Source organism: Lepidochelys olivacea (assembly GCF_965140295.1).
Source record: "Lepidochelys olivacea isolate rLepOli2 genome assembly, chromosome: 1".
NCBI lineage: Eukaryota > Metazoa > Chordata > Testudines > Cheloniidae > Lepidochelys > Lepidochelys olivacea.
The window spans coordinates 241,135,983-241,159,645 of record NC_140411.1 but is presented as its reverse complement, the minus strand read 5'-3'; the positions used below and the strand labels follow the sequence as shown (position 1 = coordinate 241,159,645).

The following is a 23,663-nucleotide window of genomic DNA, read 5'->3' as shown; positions in this document are numbered from 1 at the left end:
TTTAAAAGAAATGTTTACCTTTAGAGACACAGAGGTATGGATAATGAAAAGATCAAGATAGTCAAACTTTTAAGTTTCTTCAGTGATTGGTCCAGGCAGCTTCAGACAAGTTCAGGATGGTGAAAGGTACTCTAAAGCTGTAATGATTCAAAACCAACTGTTCTTTCTAAAGAAGTTCTCTCTTTCTCTTCTTTCTCAAAGGCTGACTCTGTAAAAAACACTTTTCTAAAATGCCTCATTCATGGCATACCACTGGCTTTACTTTTTTGGCAGAAGGGTTGTGTTATGCGGTGGCTGTGTGCAAAGATGCACATGACAGCAAGAAGTGAATGTTTCCTGAAGAAGCAGGGTGAGGGGCCGAAATGCAGCCAGGATGTGAGAAATGCACTTGCTCAGTACAGGAACCCTATGTGAGACCACTTTCAACGTTAAAATCTTTCTGGCTAAATTTGTTCTCCTTGGTTATTAGGAGTCATTCTGTTGTCTGACTTAACTAGTTGGCCATTGGAAGAATGGAATGGAAGATGTCCTTGGTATGTGACTGAGTTCTGTACACAATTCTGGTCTGTCTCTGGGATCCAGGAGATGGGAGTTCATACAAATGCCATTTCTAACAGGACATGAGTTCTAATGTGGAAAGAATCCCGCCCAAGAACACCCTTCTTTTGCCATCAGTTCTCCATTTAAAGTGTGGTTCTGCTCTGAAAAGTGACTCTGTAAAATGAGAACTTGGTGTTCGATATTGACTGTCAGAGATTCAATACAAATGTGCACCATTGACAAATAAAAGGATGCTTTTCTAACTGATAGCTCCACAAACTCAATCTGGATCAAGCTGGGTTCTTTGTTTCTTATCCATCACCTACAGCAATAAAGATGTTGGAGAACAAATTATGCTCTTTGACACCTTTCTATCCCACTCTCTTAAAATCTTGCTCTCAGTGATAATCCCTTGCTTTTAATGGGTTTGTAGTACAAGTGTAATTGATTGGAAATTAGTAAACAATTTTGTCGATGAGACCCCAGGAGGAATAAAATCCACTTCACTCTCCCTTAGCTGTGTTCTCTCTGTAGGGCTGAAAGGAGTGATAATTTTTTCCCCACTGAAGTAGATAGGACTGTGAATGCACACAGGGAACAGGTTGGTTGAATAAGAAGGTGCCATTTTTACACAATCACTTTTCAAAATAAATCTACACTTTTAAGCAGAGTCACCATTGTGCACAGGAAGCTTAGAAAGGGTCATTGTGGCTAAATAAAACTCTGCAGGACCCCATTCGATAAGCCCTTCCAGCTTGATTGTAAGCCATTTGTAAGGGACTGCAGAAGACTTTGTTATGGCCTAGCTAGGGAACTTCCGCTTTCTCGAAGTCGCCTGGTCACTGTAAAACATGAAGAACCAACTGTAACCGGTTTTAGGCCGGTTTTGTCTGCCTTGCATGGCCTGTCACCAGGTAGCGGAAAGCCCCTTTAAAAAAGTGCCTAATTATATATTCATGAGCTGTTTCTGTGTACTGCTTATTAGGGCTCGCTGTTTACCCCTTCGTTGGACTCCATCCCAGGCAAAGCTCCGGTGTGCTGGGTTCTTCGCCTCCGTGACAGCAACGCTTGGAGTCCCCGTTGCGGGTGTGTCACTAACCTTCAATAAAGCCAATAACTCGCTGCTTAGCTGCGTGTGGGTCTCGTTTTCTCAGAGTACCTCTGCCGGCCTGCGGTGCTTCAAACGCCTTGGCCCAGAACACCATTGATATCTACTACGAGTATGGTTTTCCAACCATTTGTGCTCCCACCTTATAGTAAGTTCATCTAGGCTACTGACCTCTTGTTTGCTTAAGAGGTCATGTGAGACACTACCAAAAGACTTTCTAAAGTCGAGATATATGATATCTACAGCTTTCCCCATCCACAAGGCTTGTTAATTATTAGGTGGGTTTGACATGGTTTCTTGTTGACTGTTACTTATTACCTTATCATCTTCTAGGTACTTACAGATTGCTTGCTTGATCATTTGCTCCATTATCTTTCTGGATACCAAAGTTAAGATGAATGGTCTATAATTCCATGGATTGTCCTTATTCATCTTTATAGATAGGTACTATTGTGACAGATTTATGTTACCAATCTGTCTGGGGCGTCAGGTGATCAGGCTGAATCCGCAGAACCTTTAGGGGGATGATGACAGAGCATACCACGTAACTGAGTTTTAAAGCTTTATTGATAAAATAATAAAATAACAGCAGAGAGTGCTGGGGGCAGGGTTTCCCACGTCACTCAGAGGAAGGAAGAAAGCATTAGTGCCCCAAGTCCTAAACTACTTTCATACTCACACATGCATTACCTGAAGCTGGCCAGGCCTGGGTGTAACGTAAGAAGAAGAGTGGGAGGGGTGGACAGGAGTTCTGTCCTGTGCGCACAGGTCGTCCAGCGTTCGCTATTGATCTCTGATTTGCCTCAGTTCTCAAAAAGGTTTTTAAGTCCTGGGTTCTTTTGGGGACGTTTTGTTCAGTGACCTCTGTTCCCCGTGCTCTTTGTAGCAGTCCAAACTGGGTCTCTGTGGCCTCCTCAGCTTTTCCAAAACACATCGGCTCCAGGAACGTGAAACTTCGTTCCCCACCCCTTCTGTTGGCCTTCACTGTCTCATTCATTTTTGCAATCTCTGCAGTCTGCTCAGCTTAGTTCTCCTTTTCTTATGGCTGGCTGGGGTTGGCTAAAATATGAATATAGCTGTAGACTTCTCGTCGGGCTCCGTGACCTTGGACTGGGGGCCAGCGTCTTATCTTCTGACTGAGCTAGCTGAAGTATTGAGTTCTCTGCTCTCTTCCTCCTTCCCCCTTCGGCATCTCACAGCCTGCAAAGGAATCTTCCACTCCACACTCACACCTTTGACCCTCCCCAAAATGCTCTGCGATGCTTGCAACAGCGTTAGCAACATGCAGTGCTGATCTGCCTTCCCAGGGAACCCCCTGATGGGGGGGACAGTGCGGGTGTGACACTATATTTGCCCTTTTCCAGTCCTTCCCTCCACCAGTTCTCAAAGCTAAATTGCTAATGGCTCAGAGATCTCTTCAGCCAGTTCCTTAAGTATTCTGGGATGTATTTCATCAGGCCCAGCTGAACTGAAGACATCTAACTTGTCTAAGTCATTCTTAACTTGATATTTTCCTACTTTAGCCTCAGAGCCTACCCCATTTACATTGTTGTTCTCTAGGATGATTGTCTGACCATTGCTATCTTTTTGGTGAAAATTGAAACAAAAAGGGTATTTAACACTTCGGACATTGCAGTGTTTTCTGTTCTTGTGTTTCCCTTGTCATTTAGAAATGGGCCTCCCCTGTCCCTGGCCTTTCTCTTGCTTCCCATGTATTTGTAAAATGCTTGCTTGATACCCTTTATATCCCTAGCTACTTTAATCTCGTTTTGGGCCTTGACCTTTCTGATTTTGTCCCTACATGCTTGTGGTTTTCTTTATATTCATCCTATGTAATTTGACCGAGTTCCCACTTCTTGTATGACTCAGGCAACTGAAGATCTCTGGGTTAAGCCAGGGTGGCCTCTTACCATACTTTCTATCTTTCCTCTGCACTGGTATAATTTGCTCCCATGCCCTTAATAATGTCTCTTTAAAAAACTGATACCCCCCTGAACTCTTTTTCCTTGAGACTTGCTTCCCATGGGATCTTAGCAAACACAGAGAATTGGTAGGTAGGTCTGCTTTCTTGAAGTCCTTTGTCTTTATTCTGCTGTTTTCCCTCCTACTATTCCTTAGAATGATAAACTCTACCATTCCATGCTCCCTTTCATCCAAACTGCCTTCCACCTTCGGATTCTCAACTACTTCCTCCCTCTTTATCAGAATCAAATCCAGAATAGCCTCTCCCCTACTCACTTTCTCCACTGTCTGTAATAATGAGTTGTCTCCAGTGCATTCCAAGAACTTGCTGAATAATCAGTGCCCTGCTGTATTATTTTCCCAGCTGATGTCTGGTTAGTTGAGGTCCCCCATCACTACCAATTCCTGCATTTTGGATGATTTTGTTAGTTGTTTTAAAAAAGTCTCATCCATCCCTTCTTCCTGGTTAGGTAACCTGTAACAGACCCCTACCATTAAATCACCCTGGTTTTTTATCCCTTTTATTCTTACTCAGACTAGAAACTGGTCTGACTTCCACTTCTGTCTCAACCTCAGTGGAAGTGTATGCATCTTTGATATAGAAGGCAACGCCTCCTCCCTTTGTTCAGGCCTGTCCTTTCTGAACAAGCTGTACCCTTCTATACCAATATTCCAGTCATGTGAATTATCTCACTAAATTTCCATGATGACAATAATATCGTATTTGTGATTATTCACTAATATTTTCTAGTTCTTCCTGTTTATTCCCCATACTTCTTGCATTAGAATACAGACATCTAAGATGTTTATTAGGTAGTGCAGGGCTACTAGAGCTGGGCTTCGGTTGTATTTTTTGGCCAGAGCGTTCAGTACTGGATCCTCCAGCAGAATTGGAGAGCTTTCCACCCTGCAAGGGAATACAGACGCAGAGTGAGCGTATCTGATCTTGGGATCAGTGAGAGCTTAGCCTCTTGGAGGCGATACTCATTTATCATTAGATATTTAGCAAACATATTAGGCCAAATTCTCCACTGCCTGTCTCCTTGTGTGGTCATTTATATCTGTGCGAAATGGGTGCAAAACACATCCATGCCAATTTGGTAGCATGCTATGCCCGCTTTCCACCCGCATAAATGGCCACACAAGATCAAGGCAGTGGAGAATCAGATGCATTCTTTTATTGATGAGACTCTTTTTCCCTGTGTGATGCAGTCAGCTTCTTTCCTTACCATCTCTCATCTCTGTGTAATCCCAAGGCACTATAAGCCATCAGGACAATATTTTTGGATTTGCAGAACTCCAGCAACTTCCTTTGGTTGAGGTAAGGATGACATTCAACCTAAAGCATTAGAAAAATGGAGATTTCAGTTTGTACAAACAGTGACAGTCACACAACTCCCCCACAAATATCTATTATCTGCTGCATTTATTTAGGTATTTATAATATGCCTTTCAGCAGAGCACCTAAATGCATTTCTACTTTAAGAAGATAAATTATATTAAAATATCAGAACTTCCTTTGAAATAAAATACAATCCTTTAGGTAACCTGGCAAACTTTAAATATTAATGTTACAAGGACATACAGGACTCCTTATCTGAAGGCCAATCACATATATCAGAGCCAGAAGGGTAAAAATTCAAATAACTATGATTTCCTTACTACTGTGATGTCCCGGGTCTTGAACCCAGGCTTTGGAGTTCCCAGTCAACTGCCAGGAGACAAGTCAGAACCAGAGCCAGGAGACAGGAGACAGTTACCAGAGCCAGGAGACAAGTCAGAACCAGGAATTGAAGCTGCGGGTCAGAGCCGAGGTCAGATGCCAAATGCCAGAGACAAGGGTCAAGATGGAGTCAGGGTCAGAAATAATGAGGCCAGGGTCAGAGTCAAGACTGGTCACTGGGGATTGGAGATGAGGCATAAGGGCAGGAAAGGATCAATCATGGAGCAGGTGCATGGCAGGAGTAGGCGTGAAGGCTAGGATAAAGCAGGAGCTGAGCAGGAATCATTAACAGGGTTGAGTGCAGGAGGCAGGCTCAAGCAGGGTCCAATGCAGCCACAATAGGAAACCATCTTGTTGCTCAGACAAACTACCTGTTGCTCCTGCTGGCAATCGGTGAAGCTGGGCAATCCTCCAATCAGAGCTTGTGGGTGGTGCATTGGCTGGTGCTATAGTCCTAGTAGTTTCTCAGCCCACCTAGGTTCAGTAACCATTGGGTGGAGGCCCGAATATGGCAGCTGAGTGGGGAGTTCTGGGTCTGGATTCAAGACCTGCAACATCATTATCTCTACATTACATGTCCAAAATGGCCTCCAGGTCCATGCCTGTAGTTAAAGGCAGGCACATTTATTGGTGCCTATAACTGCATGTATTGAGAAATTGAAATACCTGACTGCATCTGCGAATCAGATATAGGTTATTTCCCCCAGAAGGGAAATAAGCAGTACAACATTTGTGTTTAGAGAAGTTCTTTGTTTCTTTAAGAAAAACAGCATCAGGAAGGACTCTTGCAACACACCTTAGCCATCATTACTGGACGAATAAAGCACTGCCTTGTATCTTAATATAGCCTTACAATATTCCATGCTCCCATTCTCCCAGGTGAGTAACATTTTTCTGTGGGTTAGTGGGATCATAGGAACTGCCAAACTGGAGAAAACTAGTGGCCCAATTAGTCCTCTTTCCAAGAGTGACCTCTACCATCTGCTTTAGAGGAAGATATAGGAAACCCACAGTGGACAGCTATGAAATAACCTACCTCCAGGAAAAGTTTCTTCCTAAACCCCTATTAGAGTTTAGTTTATGCCCTGAAATATAGATCTCATTATTGTTTTCTCATACACTCATGGGTAAGTAGATTTTGTGCCTCGCCTGGTAAGTTTTCATGACAGTTTTGCAAATGTGTTTTAATGTTATACTCGTACATGATACCCACCTTTCCAGTGGCACACAGGTCTACATTGTAAAAAAATCTATTTTCCATTTCCATCCCCTGGGAGTAAATCATCTCGACTTAAAAACAAAAAAAAATTGTCAGATAAACTTCCCTTCAGTTTGATGTTTTACATGAGTTGCTTTCTGGAGAAATTCTAGAAATATTAAGCTATTGTGACATGTCAGTAACTCAATATTCACAGCACATTTAACCTTTATTATTAAGTGCAAAGTTCTTTCTGAAACTTGATGGATGTTCAGTCTATTAGTTCTCTTGATTATCTCCACATCCCTAATATAAGCGAAAGCTCATTTTACATCTGATCTGGAAGAAACATACGTAGGAAAATTGTTTAGTATTGTAGAGCCCCTTGTTCCTTACAGCAGTGTCTCTGAATCAAGCAGTTAACATACGGTCTTGTCTTAAAGCAAAAAGGGAACTGTGGGGACGAGATTTTGCAGTGTTAAGACAGAACTCTTTTTTACCTTTAAAGATAGAGGTGTATGAATAATACAGAGGTCAATGTAGTCAAACTGCAGGCTCTTCAGTGACTTTTCCAGGGCTGAGGGGATCATCTCAGGAGCGTTAAATGTGCTCCAAAGCTGTGAAGAGTGAAGCGAGAACAATTGCCATCAGATTTGTATGTTGAGAAGGCTGATTCCCTAAATAACTTTATTCTACGATACCTCAGGCATGAAATGTCACTAGATATACAGCATAGTATGCATTATTTTATTTAAATAATAAAAATGACACCTATATACAAAGTCTGTAGATGCCCTGACAATTAATGTTGCATCATCATACCCCGCAGCATTGAAAAGTGAACATTCATACCATGAGGGTTGTCATAAATATAAAGGGAAGGGTAAACACCTTTAAAATCCCTCCTGGCCAGAGGAAAAACCCTTTCACCTGTAAAGGATTAAGAAGCTAAGATAACCTCGCTGGCACCTGACCAAAATGACCAATGAGGAGACAAGATACTTTCAAAAGCTGGGGGGAAGGAGAAACAAAGCCTCTCCCTCTCTCTGTGTGATGCTTTTGCCGGGGACAGAACAGGAAAAGAGTCTTAGAATTTAGTAAGTAATCTAGCTAGATATGCGTTAGATTCTGATTCCTTTAAATGGCTGAGAAAAGAAGCTGTGCTGAATGGAATGTAGATTCCTGTTTTTGTGTCTTTTTGTAACTTAAGGTTTTGCCTAGAGGGATTCTCTATGTTTTGAATCTGATTACCCTGTAAGGTATTTACCATCCTGATTTTACAGAGATGATTCTTTTTACTTCTACTAAAATTCTTCTTTTAAGAATCTGAATGCTTTTTCATTGTTCTTAAGATCCAAGGGTTTGGGTCTGTGGTCACCTATGCAAATTGGTGAGGATTTTTATCAAGCCTTCCCCAGGAAAGGGAGTGTAAGGGTTGGGAGGATTTTGGGGGGAAAGACATTTCCAAACCGACTCTTTCCTAGTAATATACCGGTTAGACATTTGGTGGTGGCAGCAAAAGTCCAAGGGCAAAAGGTAAAATAGTTTGTACCTTGGGGAAGTTTTAACCTAAGCTGGTAAAAGTAAGCTTAGGAGGTTTTTATGCAGGTCCTCACATCTGTACCCTAGAGTTCAAAGTGGGGAAGGAACCTTGACAAGGGTAGAAAATGGAAACATCTAATGTGTCTTTCAAAATCAAATTAGTGCAGTCTGGGACCACAAACAATGAACTAAACCTAATTCTATGGCTATTGCGTACATAATTCGGGTGGAGGAATTAAGATTGTTTAGGTGCCTAACCTGTGCATTTACATAGCCTAACGTATCTGGATTTCTTTGAGGTGTAACCTTAAATCTCTAACTCCTGGTCTGTAATGCTTAATTTTGGGATTATCTGAGCATCCCTGTAATGCTTTTACCCTTAGGTTACTAACACCTACTCTCCCTTAGCTTCAGTTCAATGTAGTTTTTATCTGGTAACTGTATCTAGGCACCATGCTTGCTAAAGCTCCAGCTGGCACTAAATGCATATAACACTTTCCCCACAGGATTAGCACCTGGTAACAAGAGGGGTGTTTCAGCCAAATCCTGTCAGCCTGCTACAACTTGTACTAACCCCTTCACTAAAGTCACTGTTTTCTTGCTGCTGAAAAGCAGCACAGAAAGAAGCAGAGAACAGCAGCAGATCGAGGGACGTGATCGTTCCCCTCTATTCGACATTGGTGAGGCCTCATCTGGAGTACTGTGTCCAGTTTTGGGCCCCACACTACAAGAAGGATGTGGAAAAATTGGAAAACATCCAGCGGAGGGCAACAAAAATGATTAGGGGATTGGAACACATGACTTATGAGGAGAGGCTGAGGGAACTGGGATTGTTTAGTCTGCGGAAGAGAAGAATGAGGGGGGATCTGATAGCTGCTTTCAACTACCTGAAAGGGGGTTCCAAAGACGATGGATCTAGACTGTTCTCAGTGGTACCAGATGACAGAACAAAGAGTAATGGTCTCAAGTTGTGGTGGGAGAGGTTTAGATTGGATATTAGGAAAAACTTTTTCACTAGGAGGGTGGTGAAACACTGGAATGCGTTACCTAGGGAGGTGGTGGAATCTCCTTCCTTAGAAGTTTTTAAGGTCAGGCTTGACAAAGTCCTGGCTGGGATGATTTAATTGGGGATCGGTCCTGCTTTGAGCAGAGGGTTGGACTAGATGACCTCCTGAGGTCCCTTCTAACCCTGATATTCTATGAACAAGTGATGGTATTTAGAACAAAACCAACTTACCTTTCCTGTGTAAAACATTTCTTCGCTCTTGACCATTCCATCTGCAATCTTCTCTCGAATGGCTCGCCCAACCTCCTCCTCATTCTCATAGAAATAGGCTCCATCTATATGGCAGTAGCCAACTTCAATAGCCACCTTTACAGCCTCCTCACACTTACTTTTTAGAACCCATGAATTAAAAACAGAAAGACAAAAAGCCTCAATATGTCTGGTTCAGGGATGATATTTTAAAGTGTGGTTCCAGTATGAAAAGTGACTGTGTAAAATGTCACCTTCTTACTCAGACGCTTTCTCTGTGTGTATTCACACTCACCTCTGCTTACTTGAGTGAAAAAAGTAAATTTTCCATTATGGAAAAGTCCAAAAAATTTAATAGACAATGACCATAGTTCTACAGAATTTTTAAACCAATCTAAAAGGAGTCTATAGAACAGATGTAATTCTCTAATAAGGTCTCAAGTTGGTTTAAAAATGCTTCAGAAAAGTGATCATTCAAAAAGCTTTTAGAGACTGTATAGAGAACTCTGTTGAATTTCTATAGAATTTTATTACTTTAATCCCTATCAAATTCTATAGGCCAATCTCTGTCAGTCCATTAAAGATAATGGGATGGCACAGGTGTTACTGAGAGCAGAACTTGGCTTTCACAACCCTTTTACTGATGATGATACCCAAGAAGAAAAGAACACAGCTTGCCTCTTAGGTTGAAGGTCAATTTTGCAGGGCTAGCAGTCAGTAAATACATCTTTTCAGTTGTAAACTGAACACATTTATTCTTGAAATCTCTTGAAAGACAAATATAGAACCACATAGGGACTCTGTAAAAGTTACTAAATCAGCAATTATCCAAAAGTGGGGTGTGTGTGTGTGAGGGGGGAGGCAAGTTCTGTCCTCATTTACACCAGTGCAACCTCCCTTGATTTCAGCAGCCCTTGATGTACAGCAGAGAGTATCACAAGTTGAACCATTGGAGCACTGATAATCTGCATAATGAGTCAAGGCCTCAGGTCCTTATTTATTTGAGTCAATGAGAGTTCTGTAATTCAGTCCTTCAATCAATCGAGTAAGGAGCTCAAGGTTTGACCATATTGATTGACTGCAATGCATTTGAAAATGAAGGGCCTGTTCTTGCAAACCTTATTCACACAAGAAATATTACTGAAGTCCATGAGGCTAGTTGAGCGAGTAAGGACTGCTTCAAAAAGTAAAGGGAGCAATCGCTAATTCTGCAGCCAAATGTACATGAGTGAGTGTGACATCAAAGGGATTTTGCATGGGCTCAAGAGCCTGCCCATGCTAATCTGATTTCAAGATTTGGGTCTTGATGGGTGACCATGGGCAAGTTCTTTACTGCAGTTTCCCCATGTATAACATTAGGATAGTGATACTTACCTTCCATTGCAAAGTGCTTGGGATCTATGGGTGAGAGAGCCATAAATACAACACAGTGATTCTTAGTCACTACTAATTTAGGTGGACTCTGAACCCGGGAGTGACAAAGAGATAAAAGGCTTTGTATCCCATTACCTAAGTCCCCTATTCTTTTCAAGGTCAGTCTTTGTTTGCTCACCCCATGAAGCAAATACAGTTTTGAATGGTGTCAGCACATTTATTGTTTATCTGGCACAGAACATGTACTACACAATCAGAGAGTGAGTGAGCTAGCGAAAAAAGGCTGCTGCTGGCAGACTGTAAGTAGTTATTAAGTTACAAATGAGATCACCTAGTTCTTCTGCCTGCTTATAAAAAGTGACACTCACCTACCATCAGCTTACTGTTATCGTTGGGGTTTTTTTTTCCAGAAATACAGGGTAGTGCTGAGGGCACATCTCCTGACTGAGGTGTTTAACATTTTGAACGGCCCAGAGAAAGCAGATGCCACAAAATTGCTCAAGATAAATAGGGTGAAAAACAATGGGACATGAACTAAAGCTCCGAAAGGATCTGAAAGTCGTGTAGACATGCCTTTAAGCACAGCATGTGGAATTCAGGTGTGGAATGGACTCCCAAAAACAGCAATAGAAGCTGCAGTTGTAAACATATTCTTATAGTCAGACAGGAATTTAGAAGATATAATGCAATAGAGAACAAGCTGTGAACAAATAGCTGAATGAACAAAACTAAGCTCTGTTGCCTCCTTTTCTTTCCAAATATCGCAGTATAGAAATCCTTAGCAAGTGTATGAAAACTACCTGATATAGAACAATTGACAGTTAAATGAGGAAAGAACTGGAATAGCAAAGCAAGCAGCAGGTCAGGACTGATGAGTGTTGCAGAGAGGCTGTCGACCCATGAATGGAACAGCTAACCTGATGGCAAGTCAGAGATGAAGTGCACTGCAGAACTGCATGAGGCCCATTGTTGGAACCGCAGAAAGTGCTGCATGCTGGGATGGAGAGCTCTGTGGAGGAAACTGTACAGTGTCTACCCTCACTCTCTAGATCTTAGTGCTGTCAGTTGCTCATTTTCATGCACAGCACCAAACTTCATACAACAAACACAAACTTCCTACTCTGGAATAATCTGTGAAAAGTGCGTTGATCATTCTGTGCCCATCATTCATCCCCACAGATGTATCTTTGCAGAGCTCCACTGTCCTCCACTGAATGGTTTTTGCCAGTTCTTTCTTGAAGCTTGTAACATTGCTTCGCTCCTGCTTGAGCCAGTGAGCAAATACAGACCCTAAGTATTACTTTTATTTACTGAAGTATGGAGACTGAGGGAGTAGTCAAGCTGCTGCAAGCTGCTGAGTGACATCAGTGCCCACCAAAGTGGACTGACCCTATCATTTGTCAAGCTAGCTCTGCCAACCACACTTTGCGGACCTACAGCACCTCACACAGAGCATTTTTAAGGGGCCTGGGTCTGTTGGCTCTGAGAATGAAGAAAAGAAACAATTATCAAAGAACAGAGACTAGACTCAATAAATGCATTACACAGACACCTTTATTGTTTCCCGTTTAGCAATCCAGAACCGTTCCATTCAGAGACCGAGTTGTTTTGAATTTCTGTTTAAATGTACAATATAGATCTCTTGATATCACCAGCACAAGCTGGGCTTCCAGAACAGGGCGCTTCTCAGGGACTAATCACTGGAATGGAGCAAGGAGATGAAATGTGTGTCTGATTCCTCACATGTGAAATAAAATCAGGAATATTGAAAGTATTCTTTCCATTATTCATCTTTAAATGGAAACTGAGGGTGGTCCACAAGTCTAAAAAGAAAATATTTATTAAATATCCCCACGTAATTGCATTACTAGGACATCTGAGTGCAAAACACAGGAATCTCAAAGAGCAGACATAGAATGCTATCTATCCATTTTAGGGTTTTCTTTAGGTCCGTCACTGTACTACCTCAGCACGTGAGTGCTCTAATGTATAGTCTCTATTTAGAGGACTTTACATTACAGCACAGTCTATTATAACTAATACCTGTGTTCACCTGGAATTTAATAAAGCTTGGAGAAAACATGACAGAATGGTCTCATAACTGTCTGTGACTGCCTATGGCAGAATGCTGTTACAAGAGATGATTATTCTCAGTAAACAGTGAGGCTAGAACAAATAATAGTGGGCTTTTATGAAGCAGGGAAAAATTGTCTTTAAAATACAGACAGGCCCAAACTGTATAGTTAAGATCCCGATCTGGATCCAAAATTTGGGTGTGTTTTGGTTTAGCCCATTGCAGATGTAAAGGCCACCCAGATCAAAGAATGTTTAACCTAGACCTACACTTCTGCAAAGATCAGGGTTGTTTGGATGCAACTGAGAACTGAACTCCTTGCACCCTGTGGCACTGTGCAGAGCTGAGGTGGGGGGGAGAGGGGTGTATTCACAAATGAAAAGTTTGCAACTTTCTGATCCTTGGGCTAATTCCTAAGATGCTCTCTCCTAGCTGGGGATTGCTGGAGCACAGCAGCACTCTGGCCACACTCTCTCCCCAGAAGTGCCTTCATCGAATCCCCTATGCCAACATCTTGGACGGTATGGCACAGGACCTTGCTCTGTGGGTTCTTCACCACCAGGGAGATCCCTATGTTGATACCACTAGAACACAACAAATGCCCCAGAGGGGCCCTGAACTGATCCTAGAGTTTCCAGAACATTGGAAACGTTTATAACCATTAGGATGATGACACAATGACATTGGCATTCAAGGGAAGTTGTTATTTTGCCTTGAAACTGGAGCAAGGGTAAACGAGATAACCTACTAGGAATGTGTTGGGATAATGGGCCAAATCCTGTCATTGTGGGGGCCTCAGGCACTGGTGCATGTCGGTCTCTCCTATTCACTGCCTGTGGCACATAATTTTCTAGTCTCCTGTGTGCAATCTTGTTGTAGTTTTGTTGGTCACAGGATATTAGAGAGAAAAGGTGGGTGAGGTAATATTTTCTATTGAACCAACTTCTGTGGGTGAGAGGGATAGGCTCCAGTCTGTAGGGAGCTTGCTTCTGGTGAGCTGAACCTCCTTTCCCCCCACTATACACCTTTCAAGATCCATGGATCCTACACATGCCTATCACAACATGTGGTAAACCTCATCCAGTGCACTAAATGCCTTAACAACAAGAACTCTATGGGTGAAACCAGACAATCACTAAATTCCCAAATGAACTCACACAGGAAAATGATAATACAAAACACCCTATCAGTCCTCATCCTCAAAGGAAACCTGCACAACATTTTCAAAATATGAACCTGGGAGCTTAACTTCATAACTTTACTAGTCACTAAAAATCATGGACTGAAAAGAGACTCTGGATTTATAGATTATTACAACAATCTATAATCTACTAACAACCCCCCCCAGCTGCCTTTCCCTCCTTTCTTTCCCCCCTCTGAATGGAGGGGTGTTAAAGGGGCGTAACCTTGAATGGCCCCTTGAAATGTGTGTTAACTACTTATACCAAACAATCTGTTCCATCTTATATTTAGTTGTGACAAGTTTCCCAGACATGAAGAAGAGCTCTCTGTGTAAGCTTGTTTCTCTATCAACAGAAGTTGGTCCAGTAAAAGATATTACCTCACCCACCTTGTGTCCTGGTCTCCTGTGGGCTGTAATGCTTCGGTCTGGTTTTGGTTGTTGGGTTCAGCAAGTGGGTACTGGGTGGTGTTGATAGCCTGCGATATACAGGTCAAACTAAATGGGGAGAGGGATAGCTCAGTGGTTTGAGCATTGGCCTGCTAAACCCAGGGTTGTGAGTTCAATCCTTGAGGGGGCCATTCAGGGTTCTGGGGCAAAATTGGGGATTGGCCCTGCTTTGAGCAGGGGGTTGGACTAGATGACCTCCTGTGGTCCCTTCCAACTCTGATATTCTATGAATCTGGTCATCCCTTCTGGGCTTAAAGTCTATGACTCCATTCCAGTCCTAATAGCTATGATCCTAAGTACATCCTTTGTGATCACGAGGGTCAGTATAACACAAAACTTTATTTCTTTGTGGGGTGACCACTGCTGCCTTTCTCCTGCCTCTCCACAGAGTTCTAAAATACAAAGTATTGTGACTCACTGTATTAAGTTCAAGTAGCGAAGGTTTTTGTTCAGCCCATCAATGGTTTTCATGTCCTCCTCAGAGAGCTGGAAGTCGAAAACCTGACACGGAAGACAGGATAAAACATTGGGTTATTCCTGCTCGGCACAGCCCTTCTAATAGTGGGATGTATGTGCATTTACAGAAGCACAAGCCCCATGTTAAGTGAAAAGGAAATGAAATAGGTATATTAATCTGGGTCTGCTCTTTCCACTGTGTTTTATATATTTCAGAGGTGAAGGGTATCTAGATATGTAACTGTTGTGATTCTAATTTCTGTGTATTTCACCTTTGAACTTTTAGCAATCTGCTGTCTGTAGCGGCAGCTGCCATTTTGAGATATAAATGGCATGTTACAGAGGAGATACACACGGTGCTCTCTCACATAGATGTTCTTTCTTGGTTTGTTTTTCCTTTAATCTAGAATAAATCTGTCAGTCTCATATTGTATGGTTTGTTCCTTGGATATGGAAAGTAGAACGAGGGATGCTATACCCTGATTTACCTGGGATGTTTAAGATTCTGGACTAAAATGGGCAGGGGAGGACAGAGCAGAGTTTGGAGAGGACCCATGGTCTAGGCAAGAGGCTGAAGGCAGGAAAGGAGCACATTCCTATTGGAAGATCATTTGTCTTTCCAAAGCTCAGAGGGGCCTATATTCCCCTGATGTCAAGAGTAGCATTTTGGAAAAGGGCTCCACAAATCAATTGCTCCCTCAGAATGTTTCCTTTGGGACAGACAAGGAGGACTCCAGGGTTTTTTCTCCCCATATTATTATTTGTTCTCTAGTGGGTGCCAAGTTACACAGTTCAAATATTAAAGTGGCAAAAGCCTTCTCTAAGAATAGAGAACCTGCCTGAGAACTGCACTACACAATGTCTGATAGTTCTCAGGCAGGATCCTGCAGTGCCATACTGTACAAGGGCACAAAAGTTCTCAATCCTCCATAGTATCCCATATAAATCTGCACATAGGGAGGTGTCCCCCTCATCCTCTTCTCTCTGCACTCCTGTTTTACCTGGAAGTTTTCTTCAATACGTTTTCTGGTAAAGCTCTTGAAGAGGACCACGATACCATGCTGCAGCTGGTAGCGCAGGGCTACTAGAGCGGGGCTTCGTTTGTATTTTTTGGCAATTGCACCCAATACTGGGTCCTCCAGCAGAACTGGGGTGCTCTGGTCTATCCTACAAGGGAAACAGAGAAACAGGGAGCATTCTGGGGATCAGGAATGCAGTCATCTCAACCTAGTGAGGACAATGCCTGTGCAATCTGAAAATAAACTACTAGGTCTTTTCCAGCTCTCATTTTTATTGTATAACTTTATAAATGTCACATACTTTGAAGATGGAAGGAGGGGAAAGTACCCTCTAACCCATTATTGAGGTTCTAAACATGGGAGCACAGTCCAGTTTCTTTCCTTACCACATCTTGTCTCTCTGTGAGCCCAGAGCACAATAGGCTTCGAGGAGGATATCCTTGGATTTGCAGAAGGCCAGCAGTTTGCTTTGGTTGAGGTAAGGGTGACATTCAACCTGCAGAATCAACCCGCAACCCAGAATTGAGATTTCAGATCATATGAGCAGCAGCAGTCAGACAAAAGAAACATCAGACATTACGTTAACGCGACACAGTATACTAAAATATTAAATATCTTCAATTACAATACAGCCTGGCAGTGCAAGTGACCCTCGGGTGCAGGTTAGCTGATAAATCCCAAGTATCCGTTTATGTACTAAAGGACAGAAGCCAAGACATGTTGTGAGAGGGTAGGCTTAATAAGGATTTATAGTCAGGACCAAGTCCTGCTTGCCTTACTTATGTGTCTAGTCCCACTGAAACCTCAGTAAATTGTTTTGATACTAGTTTTGGCCCATCGTGTATTGTTACATAGCTAGGATATGGATCAAAATCATCACCTGGACTAACACTGCCATTAAAGCAATGACCATTAGTTGGAGAGAGAGATTGAATGTGTTACTAGTGGATGTTCTAGGGGTTTGTACTGGGACCAGTTATGGACAAGATGGCACTCTCATTCTAAGCCCTTATTTTCAGTGGCTGATAACTTCCCTGAAAGTGGTCTCTTGGTCCAAATTTCTCATGCTTGGTCTCAACTCACAAATGATTTTTGGGTTGGAGGAAGGAATTCAAACAACAACAGTTCAATCATTTTTGAGTTGTCCAACTGTGTTTTTCACCAGATAAGACATTTTTTCCCTTGTATATTTTAATAATGAAATTTAAAACAGTTTAGATTTAAAACTTTAAAATTACCTCCTACCAATATAGTATCCTCCATACAGAACTTGTTCTTTGCCAAGTTTGAAAAAAGATTAGTTGAGAGGCAAAATTACTTTCAAAAGCTGACTATGGTATGCTGTGCATATCCTGTGTTATTTTGCTTATCATATATAATTCAGTTCTTTCTCTTTATCCAGCATGTACTGAATACACCTGGATATCTATGTGAAGGGTAGGCAAATGAATAAGAAAACAACATAGTCCATCTGAATCATCTCCCTCTGAGCCTACTGCCTGAAAGCCACATTTCTCAGTATAAAGAAAAGGAGTACTTGTGGCACCTTAGAGAGTAACCAATTTATTTGAGCATAAGCTTTCGTGAGCTACAGCTCACTTCATTGGATGCATTCAGTGGAAAATACATTGGGAAGATTTATATACACAGAGAACATGAAACAATGGGTGTTACCATACACGCTGTAACGAGAGTGATCAGTTAAGGTGAGCTATTACCAGCCGGAGAGTGGGGGGGGGGCCTTTTGTAGTCATAATCAAGGTGGGCCATTTCCAGCAGTTGACAAGAACGTCTGAGGAACAGTGGGGGTGGGAGGGGATAAACATGGGGAAATAGTTTTACTTTGTGTAATGACCCATCCACTCCCAGTCTCTATTCAAGCCTAAATTAATTGTATCCAGTTTGCAAATTAATTCCAATTCAGCAGTCTCTCGTTGGAGTCTGTTTCTGAAGTTTTTCTATTGTAATATCGCAACTTTCATGTCTGTAATCGCGTGACGAGAGAGACTGAAGTGTTCTCCGACTGGTTTTTGAATGTTATAATTCTTGACGTCTGATTTGTATCCATTTATTCTTTTACGTAGAGACTGTCCAGTCTGACCAATGTTCATGGCAGAGGGGCATTGCTGGCACATGATGGCATATATCACATTGGTAGATGTGCTGGTGAACGAGCCTCTGATAGTGTGGCTGATGTGATTAGGCCCTATGATGGTGTCCCCTGAATAGATATGTGGACACAGTTGTCAACGGGCTTTGTTGCAAGGATAGGTTCCTGGGTTAGTGGTTCTGTTGTGTGGTGTGTGGTTGCTGGTGAGTATTCGCTTCAGGTTGGGGGGCTGTCTGTAAGCAAGGACTGGCCTGTCTCCCAAGATCTGTGAGAGTGATGGGTCGTCCTTCAGGATAGGTTGTAGATCCTTGATGATGCGTTGGAGAGGTTTTAGTTGGGGGCTGAAAGTGATGGCTAGTGGCGTTCTGTTATTTTCTTTGTTGGGCCTGTCCTGTAGTAGGTGACTTCTGGGTACTCTTCTGGCTCTGTCAATCTGTTTCTTCACTTCAGCAGGTGGGTATTGTAGTTGTAAGAATGCTTGATAGAGATCTTGTAGGTGTGTCTCTCTGTCTGAGGGGTTGGAGCAAATGCGGTTGTATCGTAGAGCTTGGCTGTAGACAATGGATCGTGTGGTGTGGTCTGGATGAAAGCTGGAGGCATGTAGGTAGGAACAGCGGTCAGTAGGTTTCCGGTATAGGGTGATGTTTATGTGACCATCGCTTATTAGCACCGTAGTGTCCAGGAAGTGGATCTCTTGTGTGAACTGGTCCCGGCTGAGGTTGATGGTGGGATGGAAACAGTTGAAATCATGGTGGAATTCCTCAAGGGCTTCTTTTCCATGGGTCCAGATAATGAAGATGTCATCAATGTAGCGCAAGTCGAGTAGCGGTGTTAGGGGACGAGAGCTGAGGAAGTGTTGTTCTAAGTCAGCCATAAAAATGTTGGCATACTGTGGGGCCATGCGGGTACCTGTAGCAGTGCCGCTGATTTGAAGGTATACATTGCCCCATGTATGGGTTATGGGTAAGGACAAAGTCACAAAGTTCAGCCACCAGGTTTGCCGTGACATTATCGGGGATACTATTCCTGATGGCTTGTAGTCCATCTTTGTGTGGAATGTTGGTGTAGAGGGCTTCTACATCCATAGTGGCCAGGACGGTGTTTTCAGATAGATCACCGATGGATTGTAGTTTCCTCAGGAAGTCAGTGGTGTCTCAAAGATAGCTGGGAGTGCTGGTAGCGTAGGGCCTGCGGAGGAAGTCTACATCGCCAGACAATCCTGCTGTCAGGGTGCCAATGCCTGAGATGCTGGGGCATCCAGGATTTCCAGGTTTATGGATCTTGGGTAGCAGATAGAATGCCCCAGGTCGGGGCTCCAGGGGTGTGTCTGTGCGGATTTGTTCTTGTGCTTTTTCAGGGAGTTTCTTGAGGAGATGGTGTAGTTTCTTTTGGTAACCCTCAGTGGGATCAGAGGGTAGTGGTGTTGGAGAGCTGCCTAGCAGCCTCTTGTTCATATTCCGACCTATTCATGATGACGACAGTATGAGTTTGGACAACCTGATAACAGAACATCCTCAGATTCCAAGCAGAGAAAGGCTGCTGCTATGAAAGTCTATTCCCATAGCAGGGGAATGAGGATCTCTGGATGTACAGGGAGGTGGCTGTGGTTATCTTTCTCCTGCCTCTCTCAGAGACTGTTTCCTTTACAGTATTTTCTACTTCATTCTTTCTTGATATGCATAAGTTTTTCATCATTTCAGTGATGGGCACAAACAAAGCCCTTGTTCCAAACAACATGGAACTATTTTTTTTTCAGAACCTGAACCTGAATCTATTGTTGCTAAGGCCCCGTCTTTAACGTCAGCTGGTCGCAACACCCACAAATTCTGAGGAGTTCAATATCAGGGTCTAACCATTGTGGCTTGTGTCTACTTGAAGTGGAGCAATAAGGAAGTTTCCCCTTTGATTTAAAAGAGAGGCTGGGCATTAGTTCCCCCCATAAATGAAACTCTTCACTGACTACAAGTTCTGAATTTCTTCTAACTCCATGGGTGCCAGGTTTGTATAATTTTTGCCCAAGGGGAGCCCAAGGGGAGCTGTCCCATTCATAGGATGGACTGGGGCAACCGCCCGGGGTCCTGCGCTTCAGGGGGAGAATGGTCCAGGGCAGACTGGGGGGCTAGTAGGGGGCCTGGCGCCAGCAGCAGCAAGCAACCCAGCCCCAGCCCGCTCTGCTCCACCCTGCTTCTTCCTACCCCACCCCTATTCCACCCCTTCCCCCAAACCTCCATCTCTGAGCAACACTGGGAGCCAGCGGGGTGGAGCGGAGCGGGCTGGGGCTGGGTCACTTGCGGCTGCTGGTGCCAGACCCCCTGCTGACCTCCCAGGCTGCCCTGGAACTCATGTCCCCCTGAAGTGCGGGGCAGGGGTAGACACCACCATGTTGCAAGACAGACACTTGACAATATTATCCGATTTAGTGACTGACATTGGGGGGTGGGGTGGGGGGTGGTAATTATGTCATTCAATCCGTGAAATAGCACATAATTTTCCACACTGGGAAAAAAACCAGTAACCTGGCTAACAAACAACAACAACAACAAAAATAAATTCAACTCCTATAATTAATGAAAAATGTGTGTATACTGTATATGAGATTATTATATGAGAAATGAAAATGAACTTGCTTTGGAATTTTACAAGGCACTTTTATCATTTAAACAGATTTAGTACCAAGTAATTATAACACTTCTTGCAAATCACATAAATAGGGAAACCCATGGTCCCCTTCCCTCACCCCATTGCAAAGGCACAGCGGTTATTGCTGGCTGCCCTAGGGCTGCAGAAAACCCTATGGGCAAAACATATTGAAAGAAGGGGATCAATTTATATAGAGGGCTGAAGGGGGACTCCCATAGTGCATTAATTTACACTTAATAAATACATCACAATTAAATACATTACAGAGATAAGAACCTGTAATGACAGACTTCACTTCATGAGCGAGGAAAGATCCAGAGGGAGTAATGGTAGGGGGAATCCTAGGAAGGCCAAAGGGGTCATAGGCACCAACTTCCTCTATTCCCAGTGGGTTCTCGACCCCACGCCAGCCCTGCCCCTGCACCCCCCTCGCCCCGTCCCCATTCCAGCCATTCCCCAAAGTCCCCACTGCATTCCACCCCCTTCCCCCAAGTTCCTGCCCCTGCCCCACCTCCTCTCTGCCTCCTCCCCTGAGCACGCCGCATCCCCGCTCCTCCCCCTCCCTCCTGGAAAGTCTTAAGCGCTGCCAAACAGCTGTTAGGTGGCAGGGGTGGGGGGGAAGCACTGGGAGGGGGAGGGAGAGGGAAGGAGCAGGGACACAGAGTGCTGGGGCGTGGGGGGAGAAGGAGGTAAGGAAGGGGGAGCTTGGCTGCTGGTGGGTGCAGAGCACCAACTAATTTTTCCCTGTGGGTGCTCCAGCCCTGGAGTCGCTGCAGGGTTGACACAGTCTTCTGCAACTCCGCTGTGGGTGGAGATACTGGTCACTATCGCTACTGGAGGGAACAATAGAATGGACTGCCCAGAAGAATGAGCGATTTGAGGACAATTTCCTGAAGGGACTGTTACCCTTGCAGAGCTTTTCTAGCTCTGACATTTACATTTCTGCACAGTGTGGTTTGGCCCACAGCAATAAAAATCTGCACTTCTTCCATGTATTTTTGGACTGATGGGAAAAAACAGGTACAATTCAAGTGACTTTTAAAATTGCCTATGAAACTGAGTTAACAAAATAAATGAGCTTATGAACCACCAGAAAATATACTTCTCAAGTGAAAAAACTATAACTGGACTTCTTTGCAAAGAAATTGTAAGTTTTCTTACAGGAAAAGCCACACACTGCCTGGAAAGGAAGAGTAGATTGAATTACTTGCCTCAGTGAAGTTAAATACCCAGAGAATGGCTGGGCCTGCGATGACGGCGACCGGGGCTTGCTCACCTGTGGCTCCCCCTCCTGGTGCTGTGGAGGCACAGCCAGGCAGGTCTGCATCTGCAAGCAGGCTCCCTGCCTCAGCTGCAGCTCCCATTGGCTGCAGTTGCCAACAGGCTGGGAGCCTCCCGGCCAATGGGCTGGGGTGGGGAGGGGAGGCAAAGGGGGAGATGGTAGGGAGCTCAGGAGCAGGGGAGGCAGTGGGCAGGGGAGCTGTCTGTGGAGGCACAAAAGGTGGGCTCTCTGGAGAGGGGTGACCGGGGCACAGGGGCCAGTGGGGGTTTTTCGGGGGGGCAGAGGGTTGTGTGGGTGTCTGTGGAGTGGAGGGGAGCGATAACGCCAGCTGCGGCCCGGATCTGCTCTGGGGGGTGGGGGATGTTGCTATAGCCCCCCCCACCCAGGAAGCCCCCTCTGTACTCTGTATTTTATGCCAGCCCCAGGTGCCCATCACTGCTCCTTTCCCCCGCCCCTGGTTCCATCTGTCTGTCCCCACAACCGTGTCTGTGTGTCTCTGTCTGACAATGAAGTGGGCTGTAGCTCACGAAAGCTTATGCTCTAATAAATTTGTTAGTCTCTAAGGTGCCACAAGTCCTCCTGTTCTTTGTACAGATACAGACTAACACGGCTGCTACTCTGAAATCTGTCTGACAGTGACAGATTCCTGCTGCTCTCTTTCTGCCCGGGGCTGAGCGCCGCTGCCTGTGGCTCCCTCCCTGTCTCTGCTGTGGAGGCGCAGCCAGGCAGCTCTGGGAGCCCGGTCAGTGCTGCAGGGAGAGGGAGGACGGAAGCAGCAAGTGGAGCTACCCTGCCTCTACCGAGACTCTGCAGCATGCAGGGATGCAGGGGACGGGGGGAGCTTCTTGTGGGGAGGCGGGGGAGCTGCCCCCCGAGGTGAGAGCGCCCCACATTGCCAAGCCATGGAGCCCCCCAAAGCGCAGGGCCTGAGGCGCAAACATTGGTGGAGCCGGCCCACCTTCATGAATATTGTTGGAGCATGGACACCACGGGCCCATATAACTTGCCGCCTGTGTCTAACTCAGTACTTTTATGTCTCCACCCAAAGGTCAGCATTTTACCTGGTTGAGAACAGGTTTGTACTTGAGCCCTGGTTTGTTCAGGATCATTTCTAGCTGTCTGCGGTTGAAGTTGGACACTCCAATGGACTTCACCAAGCCTGCATCTTTACATGCCTCCATGGCCTGGGGAAAACAACAACGGCCAGTTCTATTATCACTACTGGTAGTATAATTTCTGAGAGACTGGAAAAATTAACCTCAACTGGGCCCACTCAATATAAAATTATTCCACCAAAATATTACTACATTACACAGTAGGGGAAGTTTGATTTGTTCTAGAAAGAAACTCTGATTTAGAGACAGACAGTTATTTTCCAACCGTTCACTTAGGCATCAGATCTCTGTCCAATCCACTGTGAAATAAAATCATCTTTTCCCCCAGTAGAAAGTAGACTATCTGGCCACCACCTCTCCCCGTAGCTTCCTCTCTAGTTTGTCCTTCATACACAAAGAACTCAAAGACATAACAATACCCAATCACTACTAGTGAACAATACAGAAATAAGGGTACCACATAAATATGGGACTACGAACACCAGTTTAAGAGCTTTATAGCACAAAAAAATGGAGAATGAAAATTAAGGGGGAAACACAAGAAATACGGAAGGAGATGGACAAGTGCAGTGGTCACCATTAGAATGTCTGTATTTACTGATAGTACCCATACTGTGGTGTCTGAGATACACCAG

The 23,663-nt window shown here is 44.1% G+C and overlaps 1 protein-coding gene across 3 annotated transcripts in view; it reads right to left on the bottom strand.

Moving 5' to 3' along the window:
- Window positions 1-12,238: 12,238 nt before the first annotated feature.
- The window catches only part of LOC311517215 (aldo-keto reductase family 1 member C3-like), a 29,330-nt gene continuing 17,905 nt past the window's right edge, over window positions 12,239-23,663 (bottom strand). For all 3 annotated transcript variants that reach the window (XM_084621852.1, XM_084621853.1, XM_084621854.1), the window contains exons 6-10: window positions 22,975-23,097; window positions 16,268-16,377; window positions 15,864-16,029; window positions 14,825-14,907; window positions 12,239-12,525 (exon numbers count right to left, since the gene is read on the bottom strand). In XM_084621852.1, the coding sequence (XP_084477978.1) occupies window positions 12,486-12,525; window positions 14,825-14,907; window positions 15,864-16,029; window positions 16,268-16,377; window positions 22,975-23,097 (522 nt within the window). In that variant the 3' untranslated portion in view covers window positions 12,239-12,485. The remainder of the gene's footprint in view (window positions 12,526-14,824; window positions 14,908-15,863; window positions 16,030-16,267; window positions 16,378-22,974; window positions 23,098-23,663) is intronic.